Source organism: Orycteropus afer, unplaced genomic scaffold (assembly GCF_000298275.1).
Source record: "Orycteropus afer afer isolate SDZICR_OR568_19922 unplaced genomic scaffold, OryAfe1.0 scaffold00109, whole genome shotgun sequence".
Taxonomy (NCBI): domain Eukaryota; kingdom Metazoa; phylum Chordata; class Mammalia; order Tubulidentata; family Orycteropodidae; genus Orycteropus; species Orycteropus afer.
Window position 1 is genome coordinate 1,073,023 of NW_006921696.1, and position 13,196 is coordinate 1,086,218.

Below are 13,196 nucleotides of genomic sequence, written 5' to 3' on the forward strand. Positions count from 1 at the left end.
TGGAGGGAGGCAGCATGTCTGGCCTTGTAGGAATAGGCCTTGGGTTACTGCTGGTAATCCTGTCTTCCTCTTGTGGGATTAGAGGAGGGCAGAACATGTGGCCTCCTTGTCCTTTTTGCACTTAATATGACAGACTCTTCAATCCTGAGCCCAATTCTCTAGGAGATGAACAAATATAATAATAATATAATCATATTTATTATTCTTAATTATCAAATATAATCAGCATCACCTTTCTAGAAATGTGAATTCCCAGACCAACCCTAGATCTAAGGAACCCTTCTGTGAAGATTATAGTCAGTTTTCCAAATCCTGTGGGGCAGTTCTGCTCTGTTCTATCACCGTAAGTCAGAATTGACTTGACAGCCGTGGGTTTATAGCCCCATCCACACTGGCACAATTTTCAACTGCTTTCATATACTAATATTTCTATCTTTATAATCCTGAAAAATAGGTAGAACAGATATTTATAATCCCTATTTTCTTCCCAATTTATATCACAATACCTAATACACAGTAGCTGTTTCATTAAAGTTTGTAGACTGAATGCACGTACAAATAAATGGACAAGTCAAAGAAAGAGATATTACATTATAGCCCCAGGTGAAGGCTTACTTCCACACTATGCATCCCATAATGTGATCTGAATATATTATCCAAAGGTAGAATGACTACTAAGAAAGATGGGGACGAAGTACAATTAAAGGAATTATGTTTAAAATACTCATCATTTTCCTTCACTTTGATGCTTTTTAAAACAACAGTACTTTTTAACACTTACCCAAAGTCTCCATCAAAATAGATGGCTCGTTCCTCGATAAGATCTATAATACCTTTAAAATCACTCTCCAAACCAATGGGTATCTGCACAAATGCTGCATTATGATTTAGCTTAGACCTGGAGAAATAAAAATACACATTTTCATCTCCTTTCTTCTTCCAAAATCCCTTTGAAATGACAAAAGAAGTTAAAGATAAATCAGTGGCAGGTACAAGAGAACAGGAAGTGGTGTCATCAGCATGTCAGGACAGAAGATATAAAGCAGTGGGGAACAGACAACAGCCAAACTCAGAAAGTTTAGGAAGCCACAACCTCATTTAGGCAACAACAACAAAAAAACATGATAGCCATTGAGTCAATTTCAACTCATAGCAACCCTATAGCACAGAGAGCAGAATTACCCCTAAGGTTCCCAAGGCTGTAAATCTTCACAGAAGCAGACTGCCACATCTTTCTCCTGCAGAGCAGCTGATGGGTTCAAACTGCCGACCTTTTGGTTAGCAGCCAAGCACTTTTAACTACTGTGCCACCAGGGCTCATTTTAGACAATAAACCTCCAAAATAAGTGTTTTTCTATCATAGCCTCAAAATGGCCCAGACAGGTTGCAGAGGGGAAGGAAAACTAAGTGTATGGGTGGTTGGCCGGGAAATTAAAAGATGATGGGGTAACTAAGCCCACCTCTTAATTTTAGAACACCTGACTCCAGCAAAGCTGAGTATAGCTATCTGGAGGGGGAGTTTTTATAGGAAAACACTCAGAGCAGGAGTTAAAACCAGACACTCATCAACAGGCTGCTTCCCCCACCCCACCCCAACCAGGCACAACCACTGGACACAGAGTATACTCACTGACAGGGATTCTCACTTAAGAAGAAACATGCTCTAGACTTTGAACTATAACTGTGGATCAATAACTGTTGTTGTTGCTATGTGCCGCCGAGCTGGACCCAACTCATAGCAACCCCTCCTTGGGTTTCCAAGGCGGTATCACTACAGAAGTAGACTGCCCAACCTTACTTCCAAGGAGTGGCTGGTGGGTTTGAACCAACAGCCTTCTGGTTAGCAGTCAAGTGCCTTAGGCACTTACGCTACCAGAGCTCCTGGATCAATAACTAGGAATCACCAAATACTTGAAAAAAAAAATCAATACCGGGAAAAGAGGCATTAACTGAAGAAATGATACTAATCTCTAAGGAAAGATTACTAGAGGAAAATTTAAAGATCTGAAAAGCAATTGTCTCTGTTAATAAAAGATGTTTCAGGATAAAGGATTTATGAAAATTAAAAATATAATTGCTGAAATGAAAAAGAAAGGGGGGGGTGGCTAACGAACAGAAGGAATGCAGATGAGTATCAAATCAGAATACCCAGGCTCAAGAATTCTCCTATAACCCAGAGCAGTATGAGGAACAGAAAGTGTGACAGAAAAACTGCACTATGGAGGCCAGATCCAGAAGTTCCTACACCTATTAAATGGGAGGTGCAAACGAAAACAGATAAAAGCAAGTGAAGCAAAAAAAAAGATCCAAAGTAATCAAATAAAGGATAAAAGAGTTTTCCTGGCATGAAGCAAAAGCCTTGACAGAAAGTGTCTACCCTACTAAAAAGCAAGGAAAAAATGTAAGTAAATAAGGAAAAAAAAGTGAAAACTTTCAGTTTTGCCAAGAAAATATTACAATTTCCCAGTAAAGAAAAATTTCACTTTAATATCCTCAAATGCATCATTTCTATCAACTTATATATTGCAATGCTATCACTTGAAGCTCCCAAACACCATCTTTTGTCATCAGTTAAATTAGTCTATTCACTAACTACAAAATTTTCCACCACTATCCATCAGCTTTGCATGTAAAACTGGAGGTGGAACTTCATGGCTCCATTACACATCTAAAAAGGTAAAAAGTGAAACTCTCTTTAAAAAGGCTATGTGAAATATACAGTAAACTGTAAAATGTTATAAATACTACTGAGTTATTATTGTCGTAGCAAATATGTTACCATCTAGGGCAAGGGAATATCATCTCTATGGCATACGATTCAGAGGCATTACTCACAAATTCCTAAAGTAAAGGTTAACAACAAAGAGGATCCTCTTATATCATACCCTTGGTTTGTTTTAACTCTAATTAGAGCAAAACAGTATAAACTGACAGGCTGTTTTCTAAATTCATCTTCAACCTCCCTTGAAGTTAAGCACTATATTCCTCATTTTACAGAGCTGATGAGTTCTAACCAGGAATACTACTGGTCTCCAGGTTGCATTTACTAGGAGAAGTCATTCACATTAATAAAAGCTTAAGCACCAATGAATTCTCATCCTTCTGGATGTATGATTTGTATCCAGATCATTGCACCCCATCTGCTCCTTCTAAGGCTTACTACCTCATTTGCTGCAGAGCCCTGGCTGGGCTGGAGCCCATTCGGTCTAGTTTGTTAATGAAAGTTAGAAATGGAACGTTGTAGCGCTTCATCTGACGATTAACAGTCATGGTCTGGCACTGCACCCCTCCAACGGCACAAAGAACAAGGATTGCTCCATCCAATACTCTCAGGGCCCTTTCAACTTCAATCGTGAAGTCCACATGACCTAAATGAGACAAAGAAGTGTGTGAGGGTCTTAAAGAGCAACCTGAGCTCTGAATACACGCACAATGAAAAGTGTCTGTATCTCCGTGCATTAAGATTTCTGATATGAGTGTAGACTCACCAGAGCCCAAAAGATCACTTTAAGAAGACACAAGGGCATGGGTATCTTTGGAATCTGCTGAGATATATAAAAAGTATATACTTTCCTACTCATAACTTACTTGCACTATTTTCAAAGAAACTACATAAAGATGAAGTGTTCAAGGTCCCATGTCAATTTTCTGTCAATAAGGACTGACAATCATACTTTTGAGTATTTTATACTCAAAAATGAGTTGGGTCATAGTAGAAAAAAATGTGGGTTTTTTTTTTGCTAAAACAGTAAGATCAATAACCCAACTCACCAGGAGTATCTATAATGTTGATATTGACATCTTTCCACATGGTATAGGTGGCTGCTGACTGAATAGTGATTCCTCGTTGTCTCTCTAGTTCCATGGAATCCATGACAGCACCAACTCCATCTTTTCCTTTTACCTAAATACAACAAGCACAGCATTCAGATTTTTCTGTCCCTGCATTCCAAGAAGGAAAGTAATCTACTGAAATGGAAGCAGAAGACAGGTATTTGACTGATTCGATTTTCAGATATGCCTACTAAATCGATTTCAGGCTTTGCCCTATATATATTGACTGCCTAATCTTTTTGTTTTTTTTTTTTTTCATTGCTGTTCTCATCAACTGCTAATGAATAGCAACTACCCTGGTCTTAGGACCATCTCTGCTCCCTCTGTGCTGCTCTGGCCCACCAGCCCCGTGTCAGACCATCGGCAGATCTTCAGAGCACAGATCTTCCCCAGCTGTGCTACATACGGATTGTGAGACCTGAATGGGAAGAATTCTGCTTTCAGAGTATACGATTTAATAAGATAACCTTCATCTGAAGACTACTGTAAACTGGAGAGTTGATTTAAATATTCAATGATATGATAATGTCTTTGGGAGAGTTCTAAGATTTTTAAAAATTTTTTTTGTGATATGTATTTTTTAACTATCAAGCTCACAATGTGTATCATTTTAACCTTTGTTCCTATTCAAAATCATAAGTATTTTCCCACATTATTACAAATTATTCATAAATATTATTTTAATGGCTACTTAAGGGTCTATCGTATTGACGTAACATTCTTAAAAGACAATCTGCTCAGGATAACCACAGCAATGCTCAATATAATGTTGTATACCTTAAGCATTATGCCACCTTCACCAAACTTGAAAGACTAAAGAAATAGCAACAGTGGATCTTTATTCAAAGTCACATGCACAAACGGGTCGCTCAAGGTAGTTTGACCACTCAGAGCAACAATTCAAGCTATTTTGCATAAATAAGAACATGTGTGATGGGAAATACTATTGCAGCCATAAGGCAGTTGACCACTAACCAGAAGGTTGGCAGTTCAAACTCCTCAGAAGGAAGATAGGGCAATCTACTTCTGTAGAGATACTGCCTCAGAAATATCCAGTAAAGAAAACTCTCACTTTAATATCCTCAAATGCACCACTTCTATCAACATGCATACTTCAATGCTGTCACTTGAATCTCCCAAACACCTTATCTTTTGTCATCAGTTAAAATACTCCTAGTCTATCCACTAACCACAAAATTTTAGGGTGGTTTTGGAAGGGTTGCTATGAGTTGAAATCAACTTGATGGCAGTGAGTTTGGTTTGGTAACTATAAAACGATTAAACCAAGCTCCAAGTAATCTGGAATCAACCATTCATATACCTCATGCATCTTTGCGATTCTGCCAGTGTAGTAAAGCACTCGTTCTGTTAACGTAGTTTTCCCAGAATCGATGTGAGCTGAGATTCCAATATTTCGTATCTTTTCATTAGGAACTACCCCTGATGAACACCATCTGCAGGTCTTCCAATTAACCTGAAAAATAAGACAGCTCAATTCAACACACTTTTTATAACAGAAAACAAAGAGCAATTAGAATGGGTTTAGTGAACATCTTTCCTCCAAGGAATCTTTGTTGTTGTTGTTATTTGCCATCAAGTCGGACCCAACTCATAGCAACCCCTCCTTGGGTTTCCGAGTGGTATCACTACGGAAGTAGATTGTCCAACCTTCCTTCCGAGGAGTGGCTGGTGGGTTTGAACCTCCAGCCTTCTGGTTAACAGTCAAGTGCCTTAGGCACTAAGCTACCAGAGCTCCTTCAAGGAATCTTAGTGGACACAAAGGATCCTTGAGGTGGCTTTTGGCAGCAAATGTCTTGACCTACATACAACTCCTCTCAGCAAAAGAGGGACTACAAGAGACGACACAAAGGATACATTCTTTAAACAAACAGCTTTTCCTGAATGTCTGCTTTATACTAGGTCCTGGAATTAAAATGATCAAGACATAAACCTATTTCCTAAGAATAATTTACACTTCTGCAGAGATGTGCACCCTTTACCCATGAAAGCCACTGTGTCCCAATATAAAGAGAAAACCTTTGTGGCTTCCTACTGTGGACTTCATAGGCTATTAATCCTAAATGTAAACACTAAAATGGACTTTATTTCACAGATAAAAAATAAAAATCTCACAAGGAATGGGCAACTGTTATTGGAGAATTACTTTAAGGCAACTTCTAGATCTCCCAAAACAGGTTTTTAAAAAAACAGAGTTTGAGTTGAAAGATTACAAAGAAATACTACCTACTAAATATCTACCAAAAGCAAGAGGTGACATAAGTTGAACTTCAGATTTAGTTTGTACCTGATGCCCTATCTAGTGGATGATGATATTTAAGGCATTATGTACAAAACGCACAAGTCTGTGGAGGGCACAAAGATGAACTGAATAAATGTGATCTTTGTGCTTAAGGAGCTTAAAACCTACGAATCTGGTATGTATGTTCTATGGTAAACTATTTGAATAAAACTTGAAAATGGAATTGAGCCATTTGACTAGTTCTTGTTCCAACAAAATTGGTTGGATTCTATAGGCTAGGATTTTGTTGAGGATTTTGCATCTACGGATACGGGTCTGTAACATCCACAACCATATATAGGTTTGGCAGAGGATATTTCTGTATGTGCTGTAAATATCTGTATGTGCTGTCAATATATCCAAGCAAACAGGGGGCAAAGTTACGACAACTTCTTAGCCATAACCAAACACCTTGAGGAAATGAGTTGCTGGACACAAGGCTCCAGGACCACAGTCTCACAGAACATCAAGGTCAACTGGCATAACACAGTCCACAAGGACAATGTTCTATATTCTACCTTGGTGAGTAGCAACTGGGGTCTTAAAAGCCTGTGACTGGTCATCTAAGATGCAAATACTGTCCTCTCCCCATCTGAAGCAAAAAGTGAAGAAAATCAAAGACATGTGGAAACAAAGGACTAACGGACCACATGAATCTCAGCTTCCACAGCCCTGAAGCCAAAAAAACAAGATGATATCCGGCTACCACTGCTGATCACTGGGAAAGGGATCCCAGGGGAAAGTTCTCAATGAGAGAAAAATGTGGAACAAACCTCAAATCATTCAAAGGACCAGACTTACTGGTCTGATAGAGACTGGTGGAACCCTGAGACTGTGGCCCTTAGTCATCCTTCAAGCCTGGAAGTGAACTCACCGCCATAGCTCAACTTCCAACCAAACAGCAGACAGGCCTGTAAGGTGAACAGCAAAACAAGAAGGGGTACCCAGTCATTAGAACAATCAGCCATACAAGATCAAAAGAGCAGCATTTGCCCATGGATAAAGTTCAGAAGGCAGGAAGGGATACTAAAGAAGGATGAATGGAAACAGGAAATAGGGAAGAAGCTGGAAGAGTGTTGTTAACATTGTGTGGACTGCATCATGTCACAAAACAAAATGTGTATGAATTGTTGAATGGAAAACCAATTTCCTCTGTAAACTTTCACCCAAATCACAATAAAAAGTTTAAAAAAAAAAAAAAATGCTCAAGTTTGGTGCCCCACAGGGGATGGTATAAAAGAGGGGGATACATTTGCCAAATGTTACAGGTATGAAAATACAGAGAGGCAACAGCTATTTTAGTAAGAAATACAAGTTTTAGTTTAAATTTTACTTTTCCCACTTGTCACTTACTGAAGTTCACAACTAGCAAGGAAATTTGAGGAAAGACTTCAATGCTCTACCTAGTGGTCTCAATAGCTCCAAAGCAGCCCCCACCCCAATGTTTCCAACTCTTCCAAACAAAATCAATTAATAAAGTTTATCATTATACACTTTTATATTACTCAGGGGAAAAATCCTCTATCTTATGAAATCAAGACATAATATAAACCTCTGCCTCAAAGAAGTTCACATCCAAAATGCACTGCAATCACTTCTGGAGAGAAGAAAGGCAGAACAGCTTGAAAAAGGGTGGGTAAAATATCAAACGGAATCTGAGTGCTGAACACTTAGTTGGTCAAACTCTGGGGATACCACAGAGCAGAACAAACGAGTTTTGCCTGAGAAGAGTTCAACTCCTATGTAACCATATAGCCCCTCTAAGCCTATCCCCTCCTCCTCGCCGCCCCACCAAAAAAAAAAAAAAGAATCCACTTCCAGACTTTAACCCTCTGTATGCCTGGTAACAAACTGACTAAAGGACCGGGAGGTTCAAGCGTCAAATCAAATAACATAGGGCCGCCTGAAAGCAGACAATCATCACAAGAATACTCTAGTGAAAAGAGCACTGGATAATGAGTCCGATGCCCCTGAATCGAGCCCCGACAACAACATATTTTTAGTACTCTGATCTATACTCAAGTCCCTTATCTTTAAGATATTTTGCTGCTAACCACAAGGTCCACAGTTCGAACCCACCAGCTGCCCTGCGGCAGAACGATGAGGTCAGTCTGCTTCCATAAAGATTTACAGCCTTCGAAACCCCATGGCGCAGTTCTACTCGGTCCTACAGACTCTCTATGAGTCGGAATCGACTCATGTCAGTGGGTTTGGATTGCTTAGCTCTGAATTGGGGGCCCATTCAACCTCCCAAGACACTGTCTTGGATTGGTCGTGAACAGCGAGACGATGCACGGTACCGAGGGTTTTCAGAAGTCCAGCACGACTGCCCATTTGCGGAGCTGTCAGTATGGAGGTCCCAGAGAAAGAGCGGGGTTCACTGCCTCTCTAGCCCCTTCTAATCCCAGGGGCACAGCAAGGTCCCGGGTGAAGGGTTGTCCCAGGATTGGGCTTGCCTCTTCAGTTACCATTACCTGCTTCCCTCGCCAGCCTAAGGCGGCGGGGACCCATGGGAGCGGCCCGCGTCCCAGAGCCCCGGCAGCAGCGGTTCCCAGCAGCCTCATGGCAAGGTCAGAAACGTACTCCCAGACCTCCGGGTCTGCTCAACTGCCGGCGCCGCAGCGGGAAGCGTTCAAAGTCACGCCGGCAGCCACTTCCGGAGCGAAGGACATTAGGGAGGGGAAAGAAAAGGGGGAGGAGCTTCCGTTCCGAAGTGTTGAGTAGCGCCCTCTGGGCGCCCTCTGCCGACTAGGAAGAAAAAATGCAATGCTTTGCGGAGAGGATCAAGTGTTGGCTCACACTAAGTATAAGTACAGTTACTGCTGTGCGTTGTGCTAGGGTTTTCTTTCTTTGCTCATCGTGTTTTTTTTTCCTCAGAGGTTGCAGCCTTTAAACATTGTTGTTTTACCTTTATTGAAATGTGGAGAAATGTTAATAACAGAATTTAAGTAAAGATAGAATGCCAAATTTTATTTTTGTTAGTAACACAAATATGAAAAAATAATTACCTGTAGGATAAGGCCTGAAAGAGAACACTGAAAAATAAGAGTGAAGATGTTATTAATTACTAGTGCTTTCTCATAACTGCATTTTAAAATATCCTTTGTATTGTCCGTGAGACCAGAAAAACTAGATGGTGACGGGCTACTACTGTCATCCACTCAGAAAAGGGATCAGTCTAGGAGATCCTGGGAGAAAAATGTAGAACAAAACTTAAAATCATAAAAACGACTAGTCTTACTGATCTGATACACTGGTGAAACCTCCGAGACTATGGCTCCTAGTTACCCTTCGGGCCTAGAATTGAATTCATTTCCATAGCTTCCAGCCAAAAAATAGACAGGCATATTAGCGTGGACATTTACACCAGGTAGGTACAATCATGGGAGATCAGAATGGCAGTATTTGTACAGGGAGATAGCTCACAGGGCAGGAATGCATAGGAAAGGACGACAGGGAAAAGGTAAAATCACAGGGAGAAAATGGGAAGGGAGCTGTTACATTAAGGGAACTGCAATCAGTGTAATGAAACAAAATGTGTATGAACTGTTGTGTGGAAAAGGAATTTGCTCTGTAAACTTTCACCCAAATCACAACCATATATATACACCAAACTCACTGCCGTCGAGTCAGATCCGAATCATAGCGACCCTTCCTTGGGTTTCTGAGGCAGTATCCCTACGAAAGTAGTTTGCCCCACCTTCCTTCCGAGGAGTGCCTGGTGGGTTTGAACGGGCAGCCTTCTGGTTAGCAGTCAAGTGCCTTAGGCACTACACCACCAGATATATGTATATGTAGTATAGTGCTTAAGGCACTTGACTGCTAACCAGAAGGCTGCCCGTTCAAACCCACCAGCCACTTCTTGGAAGGAAGGTGGGGCAATCTACTCCCGTAGGGATACTGCCTCGGCAACCCAAGGAGGGGTTGCTATGAGTCGGACGGCACATAACAACATTATATATATATATATATAGTTTGATGCAAATGTTACATATGACTTAAATGTTATATGTTGTATTGTTTGATGTAAATGTTATACGTCCAGTTCATACATAAGACTGCATCCTTGATGACTGACTCCACTTGGATGTTGTACAGACATATCAAATTTAACATGTCCAAAACTGAGCTTCTGATCTTCCTACCAAAACCTTCTTCTCCTGCAGTCTTCACCGTCTCATAAATGGAAACTCCATTCTTCAAATTGCTGAAGCCAAAAATCTTAAATCACTTGACGTGTCTTTCAGACACTTCTCATCTAATCTGTTAGCATATCCTATATGTGCTATTTTCAAAAATATATCCAGAACCTGCCATTTCTACACATCTTCCTGCATTGCCATTAACACTCACCAGAATCATTGCAATAGCTGCCTATTCAGAAGTGCTTCTGCCCTTCTGCTGTTCAGCCTCTCAACACAGTAACTAGAGTGTTACTTTCAAGTCAGATGATACCATTTCTCTGAAAACACTCCAGTACATTCATTGTGCTGTTATATGCACATTTGTGTAGGTCCGAAATAATTTTTTACAAAATCTGAAATGGCTTCCCCTTCCAATCAAAGTGAGAGTCCGCAAAGCCATGTATGGGCTGCTCCCCAACATATTCCCACTTCCCTTGCCCTTTCTCATTCCACTCAGCCACACAAGGAGGCTTGTGTCTCCTCACATGGAGGGCCTTTGTTCTGCTTCAGATATCCACATATCTGCACAGGAATAGCACTTCTCATCCAGGTGCTATAGTAACCCTATAGGATGGAGTAGAACTGCCCCCATAGGGTTTCCAACACTAAATCTTTATGGAAGCAGACTGACACATCTTTCTCCTGAGGAGTGGCTGGTGGATTTGAACTGGTGACTTGTTAGCAATCAAGTGCTTTAACCACTATGACACCATGGCTCCTGGTTCTTTGACCGATGCTTCAAAACAGTGTGATCCCCCCTTTCGATCTCACGATGCTTCATTTTCCTTGATACTACTTCTTATATACATTTTATTGTTGTTAACTGCCATGGAGTTGGCCCCGACACATGGTGAGCCCATGCAGAGTAGGATCTCATTGCTGTGATCCATAGGGTTTTCATTGCTGAGTTTCAGAAGTAGATCACCAGCTCTTTCTTCCTCATGTCTTGGTCTGGAAGCTCTGCTGATACTTGTTCAACATCATAGCGACAAGCAGGCCTCCACAGACAGATGTGTGGTGGCTGCACTTGACGTGCACCAGCCCAGAAACGAACTTGGCTCTCACATGGAGGGCAAGAGTTCCACCACTGCATCCTGTGATATATTTAGCACTTGACATTTTACATATCAGTTTATTGCCTGACTCTCCCAACTAGAATGCTCACTGATGTATTTCTTTGTACTTACTAGTTGCTCAGTATATATTTGTTAAATGAATGGATAAAACCAAACAAAACTCACTGCCATCAAGTCACTCCTGACTCATAGAGACCCCTCATTGAGTTTCCGAGGCGGTATCACTAGGGAAGTAGATTGCCCAACCTTCCTTCCGAGGATTGGCTGGTGGGTTTGAACCGCCAGCCTTCTGGTTAGCAGTCAAATGCCTTAGGCACTATGCCACCAGAGTTCCTAAATGAATGGATGGATGAGATGAAATAGAAATTAGAGGAGAACACATTATTATAAGACAAAAGAAACGAAAACTTAGGATCACTGATGAATTTCTCCTTTATTGTTTTTGTATAACATTTATGTAACAATTATTAACAAAGTATTTTTATGAATCAATCCATTAATATTTAATATATGCTTAAACAAAATTTTCCCATTTCTAGACTTCTTAAAATTAATCTTGATTTACCTTTATATTTATTTATAAATTCATAAATTATGTAGTTGTGTAAATAGATAATAAAATTAAGTTTTTACTTTAATAGTAAGATATAATTAATCCTACCTGCATATTAAATAAAATTAAATAGAAATTAGCATTTTCCAAAGCAATATTTTCCTTAAATAACAACCCATATCCATTGTCTTCATATTTTTCTGTAATTGTGGTACAGAATAGGTATACTGTGTGTGTGTGTGTCTGTGTGTGTACACTGGGTGGGAGAAAGGTGAGGTGGGGATAATTCTTTAGCAAATTTTTTTTCTTACCTTTCCCTTCATCCAAGTTAATATGTATCTACCCTCTCCTTAGTGTTCTACCTTCCCTTCATCACCCACCTCTGGTAACCATCAAACAATATTTCTTTTGAAGTGAAAACCTTTTCCTGACTTTTTACAACAGTGATTTCATACAATATTTGTTTTTTGTGATTGACTACTTTCACTCAGCAAAATGGCTTCTAAATTCATCCACATTACGAGATGTCTCACAGACACATCATTGCTCTTTAGTGTTGCACAGTATTCTCTTGTGCATATGTACCAGTTTGTTATCCATTCCTCTGTTGATAGGCATTTAGGTTGCTTCCATCTTTTTGCTCTTGTGAATAGTGCTGTGATGAACATAAATGTGCGTGTTATCTGTTCATGTCATGGTTCTTATTTCTTTAGGATATAAACCTAGTAGTGGGACTGCTGGATCATATGGTGTTCTTATTTCCTCTTTTTAAGGGACCACCATATCGTTTTCCACAGTGGTCCCACCAGCAGTATATGAGGGTTCTAGTCTCTCCACACTCTTGCTGATACATGCTGTTCTATGTTTTTTTGAACTTTGCTATTAGTGCTGGGGGGAATAATATCTCATTGTTGTTTTTATTTGCATCTCTCTGATGGCTAAAGATGACAAACATTTTTTCATTTGTTTGTTAGCTGCCTGAATGTCCTTTGGGAAGTGTCTGTGTCCTCTGCCCACTTTTAAACTGGATTATTTCTTCTTGTTGTTGTTTAAGTTTTCTACAAATTTTAGAGATTGGCCCATTGTCCGATATGTCATTGCCAATTTTTTCAGTCTCTGAATTCTCTTTTTACTTCTTCAGTGAATTTTTTTTTTTTTTTATTGTGATTTGGGTGAAGATTTACAGAGCAAATTCACTTTCCATACAGCAGTTCATATATACTTTGTCTCATGTCATTGACCACAGTTTA

At 40.0% G+C, this 13,196-nt stretch overlaps 1 protein-coding gene across 1 annotated transcript in view; it reads right to left on the bottom strand.

Moving 5' to 3' along the window:
- The window catches only part of GFM1 (G elongation factor mitochondrial 1), a 73,552-nt gene extending 64,855 nt beyond the window's left edge, over nucleotides 1–8,697 (bottom strand). The window contains exons 1-5 of the mRNA XM_042781341.1: nucleotides 8,608–8,697; nucleotides 5,156–5,308; nucleotides 3,772–3,904; nucleotides 3,164–3,368; nucleotides 782–898 (exon numbers count right to left, since the gene is read on the bottom strand). Coding sequence (XP_042637275.1) covers nucleotides 782–898; nucleotides 3,164–3,368; nucleotides 3,772–3,904; nucleotides 5,156–5,308; nucleotides 8,608–8,697 — 698 coding nt within the window. The remainder of the gene's footprint in view (nucleotides 1–781; nucleotides 899–3,163; nucleotides 3,369–3,771; nucleotides 3,905–5,155; nucleotides 5,309–8,607) is intronic.
- Between the last annotated feature and the right edge of the window lie 4,499 nt (nucleotides 8,698–13,196).